The sequence below is a fragment of the Aethalodelphis obliquidens genome, unplaced genomic scaffold (assembly GCF_003676395.1).
Source record: "Aethalodelphis obliquidens isolate GAN/ISIS:26980383/991018 unplaced genomic scaffold, ASM367639v1 scaffold8, whole genome shotgun sequence".
NCBI lineage: Eukaryota > Metazoa > Chordata > Mammalia > Artiodactyla > Delphinidae > Aethalodelphis > Aethalodelphis obliquidens.
Window position 1 is genome coordinate 57911598 of NW_020837952.1, and position 23550 is coordinate 57935147.

Below are 23550 nucleotides of genomic sequence, written 5' to 3' on the forward strand. Positions count from 1 at the left end.
GGTTCCACCCATTGCTGGAACATTCTTCCACATTCACCTGGTATCTTGGTAGGTGTGTGTGTGTGAGGTGTGTAGGCACGTAGCAGGTGGGAGCTGTAGGAGGGCTGTAGGAAGGGACAGGTGTACTCCACTGAGGACTTGACAGTCTCCCAAACAAGGCCCCTTCAGAGGAGTGTTAGCTGCTAGTCAGGACGGGGAGGGCCAGCACCTGCAGGCTCGAGCACCTCACCCCCGCTCGGCCCCTTTTCTCTGTCGATCAGGGGAAGACGAAAGACCTGGATGGACCACGACTTTGCGATGCAGCCTCACGGAGCCCCAGGCGCTGGAACCTCCTTCTCCCGCAGCCACCTACTGGGGCGCCCTGCCCGCCCCTCAAAGCTCCCTGGAGGGGTGTCGCCTCTCATCCCTGTTCTCAAGAAGACCATCCATCTGGATGCTTTTCCCCAGAGCCACATCCCACAGGCTTCCGGCCGACCAGGCCTTGGAGCTAGGGCGTGGAGTGTGCCCCCACAGGAGACTGGCAAGAGCCTGGCACCCAGGAAGCTCAGCTCCATCTCCCTAACAGTCCGCCAGCACAGCCAGGCATGGCGCTTGGGCCCCCTGCCTTCTCACTGGGAACAGGTGTCTACCCCGGGCAGGGAGGCTGCCACCCACAGAGGAAGGAGGCTGCCTTCTCCTGACTCACCACCTGTGACCCTAGTGCCAGGGGACAGGGTCCACTCCGAGGGCCCAGGTCACCCAGGTCTGGCCAAGCCCAGCAGGGTGCCTGCGGTGGAGAAGCCCCTGGTGAGCTCATGCCTGACCCTGCCTTTCCAATCCCGGTTAGCTCAGGGTCCACCAGGTCCTGCAGGGCCAGGCTTGGTGGGTCAGAGGCACCCTGTCCCAATGACCGCCCATGTGCCTACCAGAGCTTCTCCAGGAAGAGGCAAGCCCCGGCCCAGGGGTATTCAGAGACCCCGGCTGCATCTCCAAAGGGCCATCCCTGCCACGGGGCCTGCGACGGCCATGCATTTGGCTGCCCTGGATACAACGAGGCCAGGCACATCCGGACATTTATCCACGATGGCCACCAATAGGCCTGGCTTGGCTGTCCACTTGGCTACACCAAACACATCTAGACTGGACACAAGCACTGAGTTCCCTCCTCTGGATAGCAAACTGGGCTCTGCCATGGACTTGGCTAAAGCAGGCACAACCAAGCCACGCACGGTCACGGATGCGGTGACCCCAGACCCAGAAAAGCTGGGCAAAGCCATAGCTACAGCAGGCACAGGCAAGCCAGATACAACCACGGAGGGTACAGCCAGGGAAGTGGCAGCACCAGATCCAGGCAAGCTGGACACAGCCCTGGTGTTGGCCGGGGCGAACAGAGCCAAGCTGGACATGACTACGGGTTCTCTTGTGTTGGATACAAGCAGGCTGGGCACAGCCATGCATTCAGCTGTGCCGGTCACCCCAGACCCAGTCACTGGTGAGACCACACTGGACAGTATCATTAAGCTGACGAGATCAGACACTGTCACCTACCCATCAATGCCAAGCAGAAGCACAGATGCAGCCCTGGACCATGCTACGGCAGATGCTGCCACGGACTGGGTCACAGAGCTCACCATGCTGGACCCGGCCAGAGAAACCAAAGGTAAATGCAAAGGGCTGGGCTGGGGATGCGCTGGACTGCTGGGGTGTAGGAGCCTGGAGCTGGATTACGCTTGGATAGATCTGGGGGACTTTAAAGTCAGAGTTGAATGAGCTGGGAGAAAAGGGAATGGGGTTGAGTGGCAGAACACAGGGGGTGCACCCTGAACTGGGTCCCACTCTGCCAATCAGAGGTCAGGTTGAGGGAAGCCATCAGAAGGGGGTTTACAGGGGTAATTTGTGGGAGAGCAATTATGCTGAGTCTGTCCTTTAGCATCTTCCATGACTGTTTCTTTGTTCCCTGAAGAGCTGAAATAATTAGGTGATCTATAGGTGAGTCCAGCTTGAAAACAAACCACCTACACGAAAATATAGACCAGCACTTCAGTAAGTGGTGATTTGTCTAACAGTCGACACTGCCAGGCTCCTCTAGATGTGAATAGTGATCTCACCCAAGACCTTCTAAATCATCCCCAGTCGGCCTTTCAGGAAGATGGTTATTGCTTAAAAGGTGCCTCACCTGGAATTTTTTCTCGGTCCCTTACCCCCAGCCCTTTAGTCCTGAAAGGTGAGTTGGGGACTTGTAGGTTGGAAGTCCTACATAGAAGAAAAAACAGGTCAACACAAGGGCTAGAAGTTCATTTGGTCTTAGAGAGGCTGTGACACGCCTAAAGTCGCACAGCTGTTGATGGCAGTAAGCCCATGGGAACCCGGATCTTGGAATTCTACTCTGGGCAGTCTCATTCCCAACATTTCAAAGGCGCAGAGATTCTGGGTCTGGCAGATGCTTGGAAAGCATCCAGTCCAGTGGCTTAATTGGCGTTGGGGGTTGTCAGCCCCCTTCTCATTGCCCTCTGCACACTCGGCCTGCGGGAGCCCACCCAGGCTCTGGTCTTCCCTCCTCCCTATGGGACCTCAGCTCTCCCTCCATCTTCAGCCCAGCCCTCTCTCTCAAAATGCAGGTGTAGACACCCAGTGGCCTGCCGGACCCCTCTACCCAGACAACTCCCGGGCATGTCTAGAGGCAGCCCCTTTCTTCCTGACTTCTGCCCTCCCTGATCTCACTCCCTCAGCTGCAGGCACCATACCAGAAACCTGAGTATCCTCGTCTTCCTCATCTTTCTCTCTCCTTCCTCCCATCCAGTCTAATTCCAACTCTGTTGATCAAGCTCCTCAGTCCTTGGCTGTCTGTCCCCTCCTCTCCATCCCTCTGTCCCTGTGAGGCCACCCCCTGCCCCTCCACACAGCTGCCACAGGGACTCGTATATTTCATGGCAGCACTTCCTGCTTAACAGCTGTTGGTGACCCGCTGTTACCTTCTTTGATAAGTCCAGCTCCTTAGCCTGGCTTCCAAGGTTTTGGACTTCTCCAGCCTCTTAACTCTATATCCCTGTCTGGACTTTTCCCTGCTTTGGTGCACCCGGGAGCTCTGTTGTCCCCAGCACCATGCAGCTCTCGCCTCTGGGTCTCTCCATAGACTGCTTCCCTTCTTCCCTCGCACCTATATTTGCCTTTCCATCTTGGCCCTCACCAAGGGCCCTCACACCTGCATCCACAGTACCCGGTGGGTGCCCACCACCCTGCACTCACAGTACCCTGTGCATACCCCACCCCCTCCGTTAGGACAGGCCAGCTTTCTGTCTTGACCCACCGGACCCAGAGCTCTTTGAGGACAGAAATGGTGACCCTCATTCCTGTCCCCTCAAGGCCTGGCAATATGCTGTCCATTCAAGTGGACTGAATGCAAGGATGATTTTTCTGAAGGGTAAATTGAGGCTCAGGAAAGTTCCTGATTAGCTCAAGGTCACAGGGCTCATCATCCCAGAGCCAGGCCTGGAACCCGGGCTCCTGAATCAGTCAGGGTTCTACAGGCACCCGCGTCTGGGCAGAACCGCGTTGAACCAGCCCAGCATCCCAGCCACCGCGTGACTCTCGCGCGCGCACCGCCTCCCGCAGCTCCCACAGGTCCCCTGCGCTCCCCGCCCCGCCCCGGCCTAGAGGGTAAGAGGCCGGGAGCAGGATCGAGGGGGAGGGACCGGGACTGGGATGCGGGAACCATGCCCCACCCGGAACCTCGAGCCTGCAGGCACAGCGCCCCCGCGCGCCTCCCCGGCGGCCCGCAACCGGCCCTGGGTACCCGCTCCCGTGTGCGGGCGGGAGGGGAGCCGGTGCGGGCGAGGACGCCGAGGGAGGGGGAGGGGAGGGCCCTCGGCGGGGCGGGCGGGTCACGTGGTGCGGGTGGCAGCGGCGGCGGCGGCGGCGGCGGCGCGGCGGCGCGGCGGCAGCAGCATCGGTGCAAGCGGGCAGGGGCAGCGCTGCGCCGAGCCTGCCGAGTCGAAGTCCCGGGCTGGCGCGGCAGCGCGGGGCGCGGGGACGGCGCTGCCGGGCCGCGGGCCGGGCGGGTGGGCGGAGAACGCAGAGGGGCGAGGCCCGGCTGCAGGGTCTGCTCGGCCCAGGAGGAGCCCGCGTCCAGCTCAGCCTTGCAGCCCCGCGCCCTGAGCATCTTCCCGGAGGAACGGAGACAAAGGAGGATTCATGTCCAAAGGTAGGAAGGCCGGCGGCGCCACCGGCGCGCGCCGAGAGGAGGCTGCGGCCCCCAAAGCCCGGCTGGAGATGCTACCCGGGGAGGGTTGATGCGCTGAGGAACCCATGCGCGGTGACATACGCACGGACACACGCACACACGGTGGCACACATCCCAAGATGTACAAGCCCGGAGAAATGCACATATGGAAACGCGGAGAGATACAGAGAGCCCCGAAGAAGCGAGGAGGCACCCAGATGCGCACAGAAAGCTCCACACTGGAGCACACCAAGAAGTGCACACACATGCACACCACGCACAGGTATCAGGACCACCTACAGCCAGACAAGAGACCTGTGCGCTGACACGTAGACCCCTTCCCCCACACATAGGCGCACACTGAGACGGGCACCAGCTGGTGGTCTCCAAGGGAACTCGTTGGCCTCTAGAGGACTGGGATGGAGGCAGGGGTATCCCAGGGCCCTTTGCTTCTGTGAATGGGAAAGTACTAAGGTATCTTTTGTGATTCCTTTTCTGAGAGCCGGAGGCTGGAGCTGGGGTGGACTGGAATTGCCTCTGCGGGTGGGGGCGCTGTTTTGAAGGCGGCTGGGGGCTGAGGAAGACCTGCAGCTCCCCATGGAAGAGCCTCCCCACCCCCTGGATCCCCACTAAGCCAGGGAGGAAGGTGCTATTCTGGAAAGGTCCCCTCCCCCTGCTGCCACCTTCCCAACAGAGGGGTGGGGTCCCTGGGCCAGACAAAGACAAAGCCATTCATTTGCCTGTAAAAGAAAGCACCAGGGTCCTTGCTTGGCACGGGGATGGGGGGAGGTGCTGTTTCTGTGGAGACTAAGCTAGAGCTGAGTGGGGTGGACAATGTCTCTTCCTGGAGCACTGATGGGCAGGTGGCTCCCGGCAGGGGGTGCTGCAGACAGATCCCCTCCTCTCCAGGGGCCCTGAGGGAGCTGGGAGTTTAGGAGGAGCCCCCAGAACCACTTAGGCGGGATGGCATATTTGAGCTACATCCTGCCGTGACCCCATCCTGAGCTCTTGCCCACCCTTGGGGAGCCCCCCTCCAATCCCTGTTGCAGGGGAAGGAGAAAGTCTCGTAACAGAGTCTACCTCCGTGACCGTGGCCCACACAAGAGCCATCTGCTGGGTGGAGGTCAGCTGCTCTGCCAAGGGAGCAGCATCTGAGGGAAGAGAAAAGTGATGGCTCTGAAGTAACATCTGCCTTCATTCATTCATTGTTGAGTGTCTTGTTATACTAGGTTCATTGGGGCACAGAAATCAATAAGACGTGGCTCCTGCCCTGAAGAAGGGTGGGAACTGGCATATGTTCAGTGCCAGGTCATTGATGTCCATGCTTTTGTATAAGCTTCATAGCAACCCAGCAAGGTAGGTACTATACCTATTTTCCTGAGGAGAACACTGAGGCTCACAGGGGTCATCCAGCTGGGAGTCAAGTATGGGCCATCTGGAGTTGGCATGAAGGGACCAGGGGAGCTGTAAGGGCAGAGGATGGAGCTGCAGAATTCAGCTCCAGAGCTGCATTTGTCCTGTGCCCTGGAGGGCTTTATGCACTTGTCAGGCACCCTCACCAAACAGTGGGCCCTTGGGGGCAAGGACCTTGTCTGGGGTCCAAAAGTGTCCTTGGCATTTAGTCTAAAGTTTGGCTGGAGTAGGCTCCCATTTGACAGCCTGTGGGAAGGCCTGGATGGGAGGGATGGGATGGAGTGAGTGAGTGAATGAATGTGATGACTAGGAAGTTAGTCGGGGGCTGAGGCAGCACAGAAGAGAGGCATCCACACGAGATGGGAAAGCAGAAGGTTTCCTGAGGGGTAGCCCTTGGGCTGAATGGCGAAAAAAGAGGACGAGTTAGCCAGGGGCTGGAGTGGGCAAAGGGTCTTCCAGCAAAGGCTGTGACACAGTGACCCACCACAGGTTTGCAGTAATTGTGGCTGATGGGTGGTTGTAATTGCCATGCGGTTGGGAGGGGCAGCTTGCCAGCAGGAGCTCTATGGGTGCTCATAGGTGCTTGATAGAAGAATGAAGGTGAGATCTGCTCCCGTTCTGGACCTGCAGCAGGCCTGCTGTAGCCCCTAGAAGTTGCCTGGGAATCTGGTAGGCCGCCCCCTTCTTGTAACCAGGGTCTGTCTTTTTGGGAATGATCTTTGAAGATGCTGCAGTTGACCGACCAGGGCTGAGCAGGCCATGGTAAGGACACACACTTTATAAAAATACTTACAAAAACTCCCATAAATAAATACTAGACTCACTTTCCAGGTCTGTAAAATGAGGTAAGACCCTGCCTGCCTGACACACACATACACACCGATGGATCTATCTCACAACACAGGTTGTGGAGACCAAATGGGCTGGCTGTAGAGGCATGAGGGAGATGAGCAGCTGGGCAGGGAAAATGGGGCATTGGCCCCCAGTGCAGGTGTGCTGAGTTGGGTCCGGGAGCCACGTGCAGAGTGGATGTGATGACCAGGCTGCTGAGAGTCAGCTGCTGCAGGGCTAAGCCAATCTTGCTGCCTTCTGGGGCCGCCTGGCTGGCAACAGCTTCCTAGGAAGCAGGAGGGAGCCACGCCAGGCCCTGGGGAGGTCCTGAGACTTTGTCAGATTTGGCTGTGCCTGGGAGTGACAAGGAAAGAATGGTTTCTAATTGAGAGAGAGAGAGAGAGAGAGTCTTGCCAGGACCAGTGGAAGGACCAGGTGGTAGGGGTACAAGAACAGACTCCTGGCTGGGTTTGGGGGTGGGGGAGGGAGGTACTCCTGTCCCCTCACCCTCTTTCCCATCTGCTGCTCCATCAGTTCTCTCTGTGAGCCTGAGACTCTGCAGGGTAGTAACCGTGAACTATAGGATTCTAGAATGGCAGAGCTGGAAGAGGGCCTTTGGAGAGCGTGGAGTCCAGTAACTGTGCTGTGTAATTAGTATCTGGGGCACCTCCCTCTAACGAGTGCTTTCATATGCACCACTTCATTTCCCCTCCTGACAGGCTGTGAAGTTGAAAGGGACAGGAGCAACAGGGTCTGGAACAGTGAGGCGCTTCTAGGCATATACCTCATGTGCAGTGCTCACTACAGCCTTACTCACGATCCTAACCGGTTTACAGAGTACAGAGGAGGAAGCAGGCGCGTGGAAAGGGGGGGTGGTTTGCCCAAGTCCACAAAGCTGGCAAGCAGCAGAGCCAGGCTCTTTCCACATCACCACACACCCCCGTTTTACGGGGAGGGAAATGGAGTTGCTGTATCCTGAAACCCACCCTGGTGGACAGTGGCCTGATGAGGAAACACACAGATTTCTCTTGTATGTGAATATACCCATGATCTGCCAGACACAGAGGGATGTTTGCCTTTCTCCACTGGGGAAGGACTGTGATTTCAGCCTCGCCTTTCTTTTGCTACCCACCATCCCAAGAACACGTTGTGTCATGTCATCTTAGGTCAGTGATGGCCCCTACTTGGGTCTCATCCTCTCCCCAGCAGTCAAAAGGGGAGACTTATTCCCCCTCAGACTCAAAACTAAGGCTCGGAGGGTGTCTGGGGGCACCTCAGGGCACAGACCTCCTTACTTTGCAGCAGTGCTTGTGGAACAGAGGGGACACGGAGGCTGGGAGACAGGAGTGATGCTCACTCTGCAGAGATGGGGTAGCCCTATATGTGCTTCCTCTTTTTTTTTTTTTTTAAATATTTATTTATATATTTACTTGGCTGCCAGGTCTTAGTTGCGGTGTGTGGGATCTTTAGTTGCGGCATGTGAACACTTAGTTGTGGCATGTGGGGTCTAGTTTCCTGACCATGGATCGAACCTGGGACCCCTGCACAGAGTCTTAGCCACTGGACCACCAGGGAAGTCTCCCCATGTGCTTCTAAAAGACAAGCAACTGGATCAGTGACAGGCAGTCAACAGATGTTAGGTCCAGTATCCTAAAAGGTCTTTGCCGTTTTTCTGGTGGAGGCAAGAACTCAGGTCAGAATAACCCCAGACATCTCTCAGATCAGTGGTTCTCAGCTGGGGCACTGTTGTCCCCAGGAGACATTTGTCACTGTCTGGAAATATTTTTGGTCATTAAACTGGGGGGGCTACTCCCTGCATCTAGTAGAGGCCAGGGATGTCACTAAACATCGTACAATGCACAGGACAGCTCCCTGCAATAATTATCTGGCCTAAAATGTCAATAGTGCCAAGGTGGAGAAACCCCTGGGTTAGAGACACAGATGTGGTTCTTAGGAGCAGCGAGGTGCATATGAAAGTGCCCCAGCAACTGGAGGGTCTGGGTACTGGTCCAGATTTTGCATCTGACTTGCTGTGTTCTTGGCAAGCCCCTCCCCCCCAGGCGTCAGTCTCCTCATCTGTGAGATGAGAGACCTGTACCGGATGACATGTAAGGTCCCTTCCAGGCCCAACCCTGTATGATTCTGTATCCAGAGAATAATACTGTGCCTTCCACGTGACTTCTGCTTTCCTCTAGCCCACCCCTCCCACCTTGGCTTTTCAGGGCTCCCGGAGACCAGGACGGACGCAGCCATGTCAGAGCTGGTGCCTGAGCCCAGGCCTAAGCCGGCAGTGCCCATGAAGCCCGTCAGCATCAACCCCAACCTGCTGGGCTACATTGGCATCGACACCATCATCGAGCAGATGCGCAAGAAGACCATGAAGACTGGTTTCGACTTCAACATCATGGTCGTTGGTATGGAGGCCGTGGGTTCCCTGGAGGCCGTGGGTTCCCTGGGCCTCCAGGGAACCCACGCCTGGTGGCAGGCAGCACCCAGTCTCCCGATTCTTTCTCGAGGATGGCCTCAGCCCTGGCTTCTCTAGAATGAGCTCTTTCTCGGAGGAAAGATCTCGCTGTGCAGATCACAAAGGCCTGAGCCCTGTCTCCCCACAGGCTGGCTGATCCAAGGGTGGGAGCTGTGGGTGGGTGGTCATTGTGGCCCCACCAACACCTGGCTGTGCTCAAGTTGCCGTCGTGTGTGTGGCACACGGGGGGCATCACCAGTGTCCTCCCCTAACTTCAGGAGCTGGGGGAGGATCGGATGAAAGGTGGTCTTCTTTCTGATCTTTTGTGTGCTTTCAAGCTTAGAGAGAATTTCCAGGACACTGGTCACTAAGTAGGGTCACTGGGTCACAGAATGTAAGAGCAGAGGGGGGCCTTTGCCTGACCTCAGTGAGATATTCTCTCTGTTGCCGAAACTGGTATCTGGGCATCATCCTTCTTTCCTCCTCCTTTATCCCCCAATCCAGTCAATCATCAAATACGGTCAATTTTACCTGGTAAATATCTCTCAAGTCTGTCCACCTCTCTCCATCTCCACTGCTACCACCCTAGGCCGAGTGGATCTCTCCCCTGGATTACCAGGGCCACCTGACTCAGTGCTGCTTAAACATAAGGAGCTAGGCCAGAGTGTAAATCGTCTGGAAAGTCTTGCTGTAAAAAACATCGGCTAAACTAAACATTGTGCTTGGTGACATAAGTTGATTTACTTTCTGGTGCGAACTTCTTTTTCTCCCGATTCTCTATCTCCTGTCTCCTTCAATCCATTGTCCACCAGTGACTGAATAATTTTTCCAACCTGCAAAACTCAAGTCACACACCCTACTTAAAATCTTTCTTAAGTTTACGGGGTTAAATTCCTAGCCTGGCCTGGCACTACCTCTCCACTGCTCTCTTACCACTTCCCATGTAGCATTCGATTCCTCGCTTACAGGGAACAGTTCTCCTGGACTTAACATGCTCTTTCCTACCTCTTAGCCTTTGTGTATGCTGTTCGCTCTCTCTAGAACCTGCCCTCCCAGCTTCTCATGGGTCATTTGAAGTCATGCTTAGGTTTTAGCTTAGTTATTGCTTCTTCGTAGAAGTCCTCCTTGATCCCGGAGAGACTGGATTAGGTTCCCTTTGGCATTGTCCGCTTATGTTTTGTCTCCCTGGCACCCAATGGCTCCTTGAGGGTGAGGATGATGTCTTGTTCACCACTCTACCGCCCGTTCTAGCAAGGTGGGCCGCTTCTCTCCCCGGCAGTGCCTGTGGCATTCGTCACGGGTCAGTCACTGCGCGCAGTCAGTACTGAGCCCAGAGGTAGCCTTTTAAACATATTAGGCACGTGGCTACTGCCAGTTGATCAGTTGGATTGAGAAATGGACCTTATTTGCCATCCCTGGTCTCATCCAGTTCCCTCCCTCCCCACCGTCCTATCAGTAAAGAGAAACTAAGGCCCAGAGGAGCAAACATGGCTGGTCCAAGGCTTCAGGGAAGAAGCACAGTTGAGTCTAGAACCTTAGGCTCCAGCCCCCTGCCGGGCCCATTTCCTAATATATGACAGGAATGCTCTAGACCAGCACACCTCAGACTTTATTGCCCATTTGATTCATCTGAAGTCCTGTTAAAATGCAGATTCTGATTCATAGGACTGGGGTGGGGCCTGGGGTACCTCATTTCCTACAAGCACCCAGGTGATGCCAAGTGCCATTCATTAGTTGCCAGCCTTGCCGGTGTGATTCTGGTGCATGTTTGAGAAACACTGCTCAGACCAGTGGTTTTCAAATATTTTTTAGTGTGGAGCTCTCCCTTGGAATGAAATCTTCTGCTGAACTGTAGTGTCAGTATGCAAAGTAATTCTGTCTTTACTTTTAGTATGATTAAATATTAAAAACTTAGGTCAAGCAAAAACAAAACCAAACCGAAAACCACTACATGAGACAAATGCAGAGGTTGTTCCTTTCCCAGTGGTCCTGGGGCTCCAGAAGGAGAGAATGTGGAATCCAACTAACATTCCCCCAGGTCCTTCACCAGTAAGTAGGAAACCGTTCCCACCCACCTGCTCTCCCTACTCAGCCCCTTGCCTCCCCAGTGAGCCGTCAGTCAAGGGCCTGGATCACAGCTCTAGAATTCTGTAAGCTCAGGGGAGAGGTACTAGGCTCGGCGGGTGGGCATGGGATCTCCCTGCCTTCTCATCCTCCTCCTGTCTTGCTGCAGGTCAGAGTGGACTGGGCAAGTCAACACTAGTCAACACCCTCTTCAAATCCCAAGTGAGCCGCAAGGCCTCCAGCTGGAACCGGGAAGAGAAGATTCCCAAGACAGTGGAGATCAAAGCTATCGGGCACGGTGAGGACCAGGCAGGGACCCCGATGGGCATTGTTCAGAGGAGCCTCTGGCAGAAAAGGGAAAGAATGGGGCTTCTTGGAGAATGAGACAGATGAAAGGCAATCTCAAGACAGAATAGAATTAAGCCCTAAACACGAGGGAGCCAACTCCTTAGACTGTAAGTCCAGGAAAGGGGGTGAGGGAATTAGAAAGGAATGAAGTAGGATTTGAGCTGGATGACAAAGGCTGGGTGGATTTAGACAGGCAGAAGGGGTAAGGAGGGCATTTCAGGCACAGGGAACAGCATGGACAAAGGTGTTGAAGACCCTGAACTCGACTTTTCCAATAATCAGTCCTGCAGAAGGAAGGAGCCCAGCTCCCCCCGGGCTGGTAGGGGCACCTGGTGTCAGCTGGAGGAGTGATCTCCCTGGTGCCTTTTTTTAAGAAATTTATTTATTTATTTTTGGCTGCATTGGGTCTTTGTTGCTGCACACGGGCTTTCTGTAGTTGCGGCGAGCGGGGGCTACTCTTCGTTGCGGTGCGTGGGCTTCTTGTGGTGGCCTCTCTTGTTGCAGAACACGGGCTCTAAGCACGCGGGCTTCAATAGTTGTGGCATGTGGGCTCAGTAGTTGTGACGCACGGGCTTAGTTGCTCTGCGGCATCCTGGTGCCTTTTCTGTTCACTCCTCAGTGATAGAGGAAGGCGGTGTCAAAATGAAGCTGACTGTCATCGACACGCCAGGCTTTGGAGACCAGATCAACAATGAAAACTGGTATGTCTGCCTGTGAGATTTCCACCCTAAAGACTCTGCAAGGCAGATACTGAATGTGGCGCAGATTCATTCACACTGAGAGCCGTCTGCGCCCTCCCTGCTGAGGGGCTAAGCGGGAAGGCTTGCTGAAAGAGCGGAGGGGCTTTGTCAGGAGGTGAGGGAAGAGGTCCTCATGGGGCCCAGGCATGGGGATGGAAGGGGACAGTACAGAGGGAATGTCAGCTGAGGGATTGCCTGGAGATGGGAGTGGATCTGTCATAATAGGCAGGAGAGGCAGAGCAAGGGGAACTGGGGTGCAAATCCAGGCTGACCTGAAGGCTATGGCAGGGAGCTTGACCTGAGAGCCAGATGTTGTAGCCCTGGACAAAGAGAGGATGGGTGGAAAACAGGAGGAAGGGGAGTTTCCATGGAGAACCTTTGCCTCTGGGAATCCACAGAGCAAAGCTGCAGTCAGCGTCCCGCCAAGAAGGGGTGAAATACACTGCCCAGGCATAGACGGAAGGGTCGACTGTGAAAAAAAAGCACAACGTAAGAGCTGTGAGTTGGGTTTCATTCACTGTCTCACTGAGGACTGTAGCCCGGGAGACAAACTCTCAGATGGTTCTGAGGACCTGCTCTGAAGAGGTGGGCGAGAGGCAATATATGTGTGATTTCTGGCTGAGGGATACGGAGAGTCAAGCAAACAGCTCAGCAAAAGGCTCGTCACGAGGGTCAGATATCTCAGTTAAGATTTTAGTGTTTTTCTAAGTAGGGGAAGGTGCAAGGATTTGGGTCCATAAAATTTTTTTTTTTCTGAAATAGACCTATCTGAGGGCCTGTTTTCCCAAAGTGCAGAGAAGCCTTATCCTGTTATTTGTCCTGAATTCCTTTCAGGGTATATTGGAGGTCAGCGACTGCAGTGACTAATGACTTAATCCTTGTAGAACCAGATGGCAAGTGACATTCCCCACTTTACAGAAGGTTCCAGGCAGAAGTTTGCTCCCAGACAGGGATGGTGACAGTTGTGCCTCTGTGAGGGAGCTGGGGTCTGCCCCAGACAGACAGGACCACTCAGCAGCACACGTAGGAACTGGCTGTATTGATCTTAGAGAAGTGGCTGGTTGCCTTCTTTTCTGGCTATACACACACTTCTGGACAGAGAAGGGTTATTATTCATTGTTATCAATGAATTGTTGCCATGACTGAGTACTTTCTACGTGCCATTGCTCTGTTAAGTACTATACCTGTTCTTTCTGATTCTTCTATGAATCTCTCCAGGCACCTATTGTTACTCTCTTTTTACTTATGAGAAAACAGCTTCAGAGAGGGGCAGAGATTTCCCCAGAGCTGCCCAGCTAATAAGTAATGGATGTGGGGAAAGTGTGCGCTGCTGTCGGGAGTGGGATGGGGTTCTGCAGGGTCCCTTAGCCCAGTCAGAGAGCTAGGTCCCCAGGGGAGCTCTGCCCTTGATAACAGGGAAAGCCATCCATGGGAGGCCAAGGGATAATAGTCAGCAGGTAACCTAGACCCACCAGGGGAGGTAGGAAATGAGATGGATGTGAGGGGACTGCTACCTGACCGTGTCTAAGGTGAGCTCCCAGGTCCTGTCCTTCTGGGACATCCATCTGCTTTCTTCCCACCCCCCAGCTGGGAGCCCATTGAGAAATACATCAATGAACAATATGAGAAATTCCTGAAGGAGGAGGTGAACATAGCCAGGAAGAAACGCATCCCTGACACTCGTGTCCACTGCTGCCTCTATTTCATCTCCCCGACGGGACACTCGTATGTACCAGTCCCACCCCTATTGCTGGGCCTGGCTTTAGTTTGCATCATCTGTGCCCAACCTGTAGTGGGTAACTGTTACCTGGACTCAGCTGGGGAGGGCCAGATGGGCCCCAGTGTAGTCACAGTCCGGTGACTCCCCAGAGTTTCTTGCCAGGAGAGTGAAGCTGACCGTCAGCCCCTACGCCGCCCATTGGTGTTCTGGCACCGTAGCACGACTGTGCCGGCACACAGAAGTTGGCTTATGTGCCCCAGATGCTCCTCATTTGTTCAAGAGATACCTGCTTTGCACAAGCCTGGGGTCAGGGGCAGTAAGAAGGGTGAAATGGGGAGGGGCTGGGCTACTGGATTGGGGCTGGTGTTTGCGGGGGGAGGTACCCAGGTGTAGGCATTTGGAGGGCGGCCAGCCCAGCATGAGGAGCCAGGTGTCTAGAGATGAAGACTGGCAATAAGCAGGGCATGCTGGGAAGTCTGGTTGTTGAGTATCAGGCGGGGCTCCATGCTAGGGAGTACCAGGAGAGAACGGAGCAATCCAAGTAGGCGAGCAGAGGGCGGGGGTCTCGTGATTTATCACTAAGCCCAGCTTAGTTCAGTTCTTGAGAAGATGGCACAAGCAAGGCAGGCCCCCAGTGTTGGAGGAATCAGATATTCAGCAGGTTTTCAATGGAGGAGCTCAGGAACTCAATAAAAAGTTTGCGTTATCCCTCCCTAGAACCTGGACCCAAGGTCAGAGCAAGCCAGCAGATGGCCTGACTGAACGAGTCCCCTAGACTGCAAACTAGAGCCAGATGGGGGCCCCAGAGTCCAGAGGAAGCTGGCCCCGCAGATGGGGGAGGGGTCAGGCCCCCAGATGGAGCCCTGCAGGACTAACTGGGGGCTGGGAGGAGACCTGTCAAAAAGTGCTGTCTTGTAGGCAGAATAGACACAGACATGTAACCGTGACACAAGGACGTTTGGGTAGGGACAGCAGTCCACAGCTGTCCCCAGGAGAAAGAAATCTCAGGTCAGAAAAGATGTCATGAAGGCGTGGTTTGAGTGGGGCGTAAAGAAGGCAGGATTTGCATGGGAACCGAGGAGGAGAAAGAGAGGTGGTGGACCGTGTGTGGGTGGAGAGTCGGGGTCTCTTCTGCACATTGAGATGGTGGATGTGTGTCGGATAGGAAAGGGAGCAGCCTCTTGGCCTCAGCCAGTTCCCAGCCCAGTCCTCCTGTCGCAAGGGTGCCCCTGGAATGGTGGCAGTGGCTGCGTGGGGGAGGGCACGGTGGCTCTGACACCCCACCTTCTCTGGGCCCCAGCTTGCGACCTCTCGATCTGGAGTTCATGAAACACCTCAGCAAAGTTGTGAACATCATCCCTGTCATTGCTAAGGCTGACACCATGACCCTGGAGGAGAAGTCTGAATTCAAGCAAAGGGTGAGAAGGCCCCCTCCTCCTTTTCCTGTCCCCATCCTTGCCTTCCCCTCTTCTGGTCCAAGCCCTCTCCTATCCTTCATTATTATATCCACCCTCTACCCCGCTTCCCACCCAGCCCCTACTCAACCATTAAAGAGGCTGGACTGGTGGTATCTGGGGACCAACAGTGAAGAGAAGTTAGTGCAGCTCCAGCCTTCTTGCTGCCCTCCAAACTTACCTGCAAAGACCTCTGAACACACAAATCACCATGAGCATGAGAAACCACTCCTCACTGTTAGGCTGCTTGAAGGACTAATTAACCAACTGCCTGCTAGTCCTTATTGTTATTTTCCATAAGCTCTATCCTGTGTTGGACACACAGGCGACGGGGTTGGGGAGACGCAGAGGAAGTATAAAGACAGTTGCTGCCTTTAAGAAACTTACAATCAAGTAGATTACTGAAAAGATGCTGGGTGGCTTCCTGGAGGAGGAGACTTAAGCCGAGCTTTGAAAGAGGATAAACAGAGAGGCTGGGGGTGGGGGCGATGCACCTCTCTTCCCTGCAAACAGGAATATAACAAGTATGGCATGAGCACTGCCCATGTGGAATCTGTTCCCAGCTGTACTGCTTGTCTGAATCCTAATCTTACCCTAAGGTGAACAAGCTAGACCCCCAGACTCTTCCTCATTGCAGGCTGGGGTGGGCTATGGTAATTGTAGGGTTGGGGCTCCCATGTGTTCAGGATCCTCCTGCTGCCCAGGGCCTCAGAGTTCAGAGATAACTGGATTATCAAAGACTGCATTCATCCCTCTGCCTTCAGCATGCACACACGTGCACACGCATGCACACGCACACATGGCCCTCTCTCCCCTTACCATGCTTCTCCTCCCCACCTCTAGGTTCGAAAGGAGCTTGAAGTAAATGGCATTGAATTCTACCCCCAGAAGGAATTTGATGAGGATTTGGAGGACAAGACAGAGAATGACAAAATCCGGGTAGGTGCCTGGGACTCTGTTCATCACACGGATGCCCGCCTTAGTCCCCCTGGGCTGTGGGTCACGTACCACTTCTGCTTTGCAACCTGCTCTTCCCTTTCCATACTCCCTGCCCCACCTTGCCTGACCCAGACCAGAAGTGTCAGGGGAGAGGTTGAGGACTTGGGGCGCTGGACAGGACTGTGAACCCTGCACCTAGGAAGCCAGTGCTCCGTCCATCCCCAGACCACACGAAAGCCTCTCGTTCCCCCACAGGGCCAAGTGAAACCAAGGTATGGGGTGATGGAAGGGCACAGGCAGGAAAAGCTTCAGCCTGGGGTCCACAGTATCTATACTCTACCAGAGCTCTGCTTGCCAGCTTCCCCTTCTATAAAATTCAGAGGCTTATAGGCTCTTTTTTTTTTTTTTTTTCCCGAGAAGAACCCTTAAAAAAATTAAATGTCAGACAGACTCCAATATGTAAAACACAAAAACAGAACTGCTTTGGCTAAGTGACACAGGCACAGCCCTACCTTCTGAGCAGCCCCTGGGGTATTTCCTGGGATTTTTTTTTTTTTTCTGGCTGCGTTGGGTCTTCGTTGCTGCATGTGGGCTTTCTCTAGTTGTGGCGAGCGGGGACTACTCCTTGTTGCGGTGCACGGGCTTCTCATTGTGGTGGCTTCTCTTGTTGCAGAGCACGGGCTCTAGGCGCACGGGCTTCAGTAGTTGTGGTGCGCGGGCTCTAGTGGCACACGGGCTTAGTTGCTCTGTGGCATGTGGGATCCTTCCGGACCAGTGATCAAACCCGTGTCCCCTGCATTGGCAGTCGGATTCTTAACCACTGCGCCACCAGGGAAGTCCCTCTCCTGGGAATCTTAAGGTTTCATGAAACCTGGCTTGGAAACCACGGACCTATGTGATTTCTAAGATCCCTCCCAATTCTAAACTTCTACTATTCCATGATTCTACATCAGAATCCTGAGTTCTAGTCTGAGCTTTTCCATTAACCACTGTAACCTGGGACAAATCACTCATTTGCTTTGGTCTTGAGTCTCCTTCATCCAGTGTGGTAACCTGGTAGAAGCCCCTTACCTGATGTAGTTGAGACAGGTAGTTGGTCAGTTAATTGAAAAACTCAATTGAAGTGAAGAAGTTATTTTAAAAATGAAACCTATTTATCTTAAATGTTTATAAAGAGTGTTTTAATACATTCATTAAACATTCTTTTCAGAGAGAGACAAGGCCTCTTCTTTGAAGGTAAGTCCGCTCTGAATGCAAAAGCAGCTCACCTTTATCAAGTCTTTCTGAAACATTCAACTTAATTTTCAGAGAAACAACTCTCCACACTGATATGTCCTCAGCTTATATAACAGTTAATTTATCCAATTGCAACAACAAGTACACACCAGGCAAAAAGATTTGGGAACAGATACCTGGTGGAGCAGAGGGGCCTACGCACATCAGAGAGCAGCCTTTGAGCTCTGGAAGCTCAGCGGGTGTGGGCCTCTGCCAGTGGGGGAGACAGTGTAAAGCTTCAGTTACTTTGGCAGTCAGTCGTGTAGGTGTCGTTTAAGAGGTCTGTCTTTCCTGGCTATCTCACAGGGTTGTTGCAAATCAAACCAAACCTGATAAAGCGCTGAAGGGCGTGAAGCATTCTCCAATCGTAGGGAAGCTGATACTGAGGTTAACCTGCTAGGCACGGGGAGCAGTCGGGGTTGGACCCAGGCCTTCAGACTCCCAGTCCAATGCTCTTTTTAGGAGACAAGAGCCTTGCCCTTGCCATCAATGGGATCACTGAATGAGCTTCAGAAATGTGCCGTTCAAGGCTAGAGGCCCGGGACCGTACTCCATCCTGCCCTTGGAGGCCCAGATGGTAGGAGGATGACATGCACGTGTGTCTGGTTTGTCAGCAGGAGAGCATGCCTTTCGCTGTGGTTGGAAGTGACAAGGAGTACCAAGTGAATGGCAAGCGGGTCCTCGGCAGAAAAACTCCCTGGGGGATCATTGAAGGTAATTCAGTGCATCTTCTTGAAGAACTGGCCGCTGGTCCATTTTGCTTATTTATTAAGCATCTATAGGTCAAGGCACAGTCCTAGGATGTAAGATATAAAATGAATGTCAGCCAGACCCTGCCGTAAGGGGCTTACAGTCTAATTGGGAAGATGAGGCTCACAGGCAGGAAGCAATAAAAGTTGGATTTAGCACCTGACCAGGAGGCACTAGCTCGAGGGTCAAAGGAGTTCAGAACATGGAGAGATTATAAGGATCGGAATAACCAGAGAAAGGTTTTCACATGAAAGGAGGCATGATCTGAAAAACCCTTGAAGGGTTGTTCAGATGTTGCCATTTTCATTTTATGAGGAACGGTGTGACCTTGAGAAGGTCACAATGATTCTGAAAGTTCTCAGAGAATCACTTCAGTTGATCACATTCATTATGATACCCCTCGGAGGGGAGCAGGGTAGGCGTGGCCGTTCTCAGAACATCCGTCCTGAGGCACTTGAGTCTCAGACAGGTTAAGTGTCCTGTCCAGGATGACATGACTTGTTAGTGGTGAACCTTGGATTTTAGACCCAGATATTTTGATTCCAAAACCAGGTTCATGCCATTATATCGTGTTGTCTCTCATTTTTCTATGACCCTTTGTGGGGATTTTTTTAAAAATAGCTTTTTCTCATCATCTGCCTTGAATCATGAGAATATCTGCCCTACCCATTAGATTGTGAGACAAGAGGGTTTGTGGCTTAATCCTCTTCTGCTTCCACAGTCTTTGGCAAGTGATTTGCAAATCGTAGGCACTCGGTCTATGTTGAATTAAATTTATCAAAAGCCATCGTGACCTTTTTAAGATGGCGTCGTTATTTTCTATGTGTGTTACTGTCTTCCAATCAGATTATAAGCTCCTCAAAGATAGGAATTGTGTCTTAGGCCTTTGACAGGTTTCTTAGACTCCCTGTGTATTAGTTTCCTTTTCTATAAAATGGGCGATATAATAGTGCTTATTCCACAGAGTCTAGAGTAGTATTGTGCCCCTGTAGCTACTTAATGAATACTTGTTCAATGAGTGAAATCCAATGCACTGAAGTGCCAAGATGAGCACACCTCTGAAAGGGTGACCATAGCCTGACCCGTGGCTCCCTCCTAAATGCCTCCATGACCTGAACAGAAATTCACCGGCTGGTGTTGCAGCATTAGTGAAATGACCACCTGTTTTTTTTTTGTTGTTGTTGTTGTTGACAGTGGAAAACCTCAACCACTGTGAGTTTGCCCTGCTTCGAGACTTTGTCATCAGGTAAGATGCACCCCTCCCGTCAGATGGCAGGTTTAATTATTTGGGGTCTGGAGGCCGTCTGTTCAGATAGACTTCCTCAGTCCCCAGGTCTCTCTGACAGAGCTTTCTGCTCCAGTCCCGGCTCGCGTCTCAAAGGAAAAGGGGCTCAAGAGGTATCATGGGCTCTCTGGAGTGGGTCCAGGCCATGGACGCGATGTGTGGACCTCAGACGTGGGTCCCTTCTTCCTCCTGCCGCCGCTAATCACATCCCTCTCTCTTCTCACCCTGTGTCCTTCAGGACCCACCTCCAGGACCTCAAGGAAGTGACACACAACATCCACTATGAGACCTACAGGGCCAAGCGGCTCAATGACAATGGAGGCCTCCCCCCGGTGAGCGTGGACACAGAGGAAAGCCACGACAGTAACCCATGACGACCCTTTCTCTGTATCATCACACATACCCACTTCTCCATGCACACACATCCCCAAACCACCACCAACCACCTTCTTCCTTTCTCTCCTGTCCCACAGGCCTATCTGGTAATTGTGGAGCATCTTGTCTACAGTGTGTGTGTGTGTGTGTGTGTGTGAGAGAGAGAGTGTGTGTGTGAGATTGTGTGTGTGTATGTGTGTGCGCCTGTGCAGGGGTGAGGTATTTTGACTGCCCTCCCTGGAAAGTCCCTTGTAAGTTTGGTTCCTCCATGGCTGTCCATTATCTGTCTCCTTTCCTTGTGTCCCAGAACAAAGCCGTGTGCCTCGCTCAAGTTCTGGGGGAGGTTTTATTTAAAAATGATGGGAGCAGGTGAGCCACAGGTAATGCTTTCTTACCTCTGAAACCCACCTGCAAACAGGGACTGCAGAGATTCTCCAAGGACAGTCTGTGGAGCTAGACCTGGGAGGGGACGGGGAGTTGATGACTTAACCCTCTCTGTAAGTCCGGGTTGGTCTGGGGTAAGGCTAGGACTATTTGGGAGAAGAAAGGTCAGGGGAGAGCAGAGAAGTAGCCCAGAGCTGGGCTCCTGCAGAAAGAAGTAGTACCTAGAAGTGGAGGAGAGAGCTCCACCCTTTGGTCCGTGTCGCGTTCACTGTCCGAAAGCTACTACCTGTCACCACCAAAGACTGCTTGCTTTCCGCAGTCCCCTTGCCTCGCTCCCCTCGGCTTCCACTTCCTCTCTTTTCCCCCTTTCCCTCCTTCCTTCATTCTACCCCCTCTGACTTTTCACTTCTTTTTACCCTAATCCCCTTTAGCTTCATTTCTATATTTAGGATTGATGCCCAGTCTACTTCCCAAAACGACTTTAGGCCACTTAAAATAAAATCATCGCTTAAATCACAGGACAGTACAAACTGAGATTTCAAGAGAAATTGGATTTATAGAGAGGCATGGGAAAGAAAGTTTCTGCGGTCGAGCTCTGAAAATGGCCCCGAGCTTGTGGGCAGCCCAGCAAAGGAGGAGATACAGCGAGTTATGCGGTGCCCACGGGTTAAAGAAGCACATGTCCTGGTCAAGTGAGACAACCTGTTCTAGGCATTAAGTTCTAGAAGAACTGAGCCTAAAGTATCAAGAACAATATACAGTATTTGTCTTTCTTGGTAGTTTGGCAATTTTAAACCACACCTCCCTTCTCTCCATCAGGATTCTTCCTCCTTAAAGCTGGCTTCTGTTTCTCTCTTCTTCTTGTGTATACTTGACCCCCCGCCCTTTACTTCTCTTCTATTCTCTCTCTGTCTCACTGTCTCTCTCATGTTGAAGCTAATTGCATTTTTGTCTGTCTTTCTCTACTTTTCCCCAGTTCCTCTTCCTGACCCCTGTAGACATTCCCAGTGATAGCCACAATCATACATGTAGCCTTTTCTTGCCTTTCCCTTCAGCCCTGTATTTATTAATGCATGTATTTCCCCTGTTGTTTTACAAACAAGTTACTCTTTCTCCTATAGTCTGTAAGGTGGCTGAAATTTGGGGCTGGGGAAACAGTTTAGCCTTAGGCAAGGGAAAACAAGTGATACAGTTTACAGTAACCTCTTACAACCTCCTGTTCCATCTCCTGGTCTAACCCTAGGTGTTTTACTGGTCCCCTGCAGATCCCAGCGTTGATAGTCCCTTATCACTCAGGTGCTAGGAGAACACATAGACTTAAGACCAAGACTCAGTGGACCAGGAGAAAGAGGCAGGTGATCTGTTGCCAGTGGCCCAAAACTCATGGTCACAGTCTTTCCTGGAAGCACCTTACCAGTCCAACCCACATCTTCCCTCACCCACAAAGTTATTCGAGGCAGGATAGAAGAGCGGCAGGGTTAGAGCCCAGAGGTTGCTACATTTCAACAGAAGAGGGATCCCTAGCTTATATGGAGACGTGGGACTAGACACCTCGGCCTAGCGGGGAAGGTCTAGGGGTGGGGGGGGGTATTGGAGAGGCTGAGTAGGAGACTGATGCTTGGCGCCCCTAAATCATGATCTCAGCCTCCCTGGAGAAGCTGTTTTATATGTCTGCTGCCAGCTGCTGGTCTCCACACCCTCAACCGTTCTCAACCCCCCCGCAGGGAGAAGGCCTCCTGGGCATTGTCCTTCCACCTGTGCCAGCCACCCCCTGTCCCACTGCAGAATGAAGGCCATTTCAAGCACCGCTCCTCCCTCCATTCCTCTCAGCTGTTATTGCTGCAGGGCCACGCCCTTTTTAGTGCTGTGTGTGTCCAGCCAACACCACGGCCCCTCTCAGCCCTCAGCCGGTGGGAGGGGCCGGCTGCCCCTTTAGGACAGTTGCTTCTTCCATTCATCCAAACCACCCCTCTCCTCCCAGTGGAATGGAGTTCTCGCCAGCACTGCCCTCCTCCATCATCTGTGTCAGCTGGTCCTAGCCCATCTGTAGGGTGAAAGAGCTCACCAAGAGCTCCTTCTGCCCTTGCAAACCCATACTGGCTACTTGTAACCATCTCCAAGGGAAATGGCATTGTTCCCTGTCCATTCATCTGCATGAGCTACTCTTGGCTTCCTCAGAGGGTCAAGAAAGCAACTTTTCTCCTTGTCGGATTTGTTGACGTCAGCTGTGTGAGCCCCAAGGTGGGACGAGGGTGCCTCCTTCATTGCTCAAAGCTTATTTATAAGGGTGGGTCACTACAGATCTGGGGGAGCAAGGGCTAGGATCACTTTTTAAAAAAATCACTGCTTGTGGCTGGCCCGGAGGGTAGTCACACACCCTCCCTGCCCCATAATGCAGCCACTTAGGGAGCGTGGCTTTCCTGAGACATTCCTGGAGTTGACTTCCTTATCCTCAAACTTTAAATAAGAACTAAATGCACACACAAAACTCCAGAAAGTCACAGGATGTGAACTCTAGGAGGAAAAAAGCACCCTTCTGTCCACTTAGCAATAAGAGGGAATCTCTTCCCACCCACCCTGACTACTCCACCCCACCCCCTCCCCCACTCCATTAACGTGAGTAATGAATCAGCCTGGCCACAGTTGGTCACTGTAGGCTAGTGGAAAATCCCCAGTGGAGGGTACAGCCCCGCATCAGATGCATGAATGTTTGCGAATGTCAGCTGCCACCGCCCCACACACTATGTCTTTATGGAATACCCCTTGCCCACTGCCCCACCATTTCCACCTGGACACAACTTGCTCAAAGGCTGGTGACTTGTGGGCCATTCATCTACAACCAAGTCCTGATGGAGCAAGAGGCCCAAGCCTAGGGGATGCAAGAACGACCCATTTCTTAAATGTTACCAGTCCCAGCCAACCTTTTGGTGACATTATGATTAATTTTCCCAGTTGAAAGTAAGCAAACAGACACTCAAACTGGTTGTGTAAATGTTGCTAGACTTTATGTGTTGTACAACTAAACATTGCTGTTTGAACAATAACTGAACTGTGTTTTATTTTTGCTCCTCAATCCTTGGCCAAATTAGCCATTACATCATCTCACCCATGTGTGGAGGGTGAGACAGGGATCATCTTGGTAAGAAGTAGACACAGAAATTAGAGATGGAAAAGTTTTTGTGAGGTCAGTTCATCTTCAGTGGGCATGAAGTTGGACCCCTGTCATTATTCCCTGGAGTTTTGTATCCAAAGTGAGTGATGGAGCTATCACACTTTACCTTGAGGGATGCTATGCTCTGCATAGCCTGTC

At 52.8% G+C, this 23550-nt stretch overlaps 1 protein-coding gene across 4 annotated transcripts; it reads left to right on the forward strand.

Moving 5' to 3' along the window:
- The first annotated feature begins 279 nt into the window (after positions 1-279).
- On the forward strand, positions 280-22542 carry SEPTIN3 (septin 3). Of its 4 annotated transcripts, XM_027107838.1 has the most exons (11): positions 280-1639; positions 8665-8856; positions 11140-11268; positions 11938-12019; positions 13646-13783; positions 15079-15196; positions 16076-16171; positions 18061-18160; positions 19391-19442; positions 19720-19813; positions 21965-22542. In XM_027107838.1, the coding sequence occupies exons 1-11, from the start codon at positions 280-282 to the stop codon at positions 22028-22030; spliced, it is 2427 nt and encodes an 808-aa protein (XP_026963639.1). In that variant the 3' UTR covers positions 22031-22542. The 4 variants fall into 4 exon arrangements, with proteins under 4 accessions (XP_026963639.1, XP_026963640.1, XP_026963641.1 ...); XM_027107839.1 differs by lacking the exon at positions 280-1639 and adding an exon at positions 3902-4180 and having other exon boundaries at positions 19720-22542; XM_027107840.1 differs by lacking the exon at positions 280-1639 and adding an exon at positions 3902-4180 and having other exon boundaries at positions 18064-18160; positions 19720-22542.
- Positions 22543-23550: the final 1008 nt, after the last annotated feature.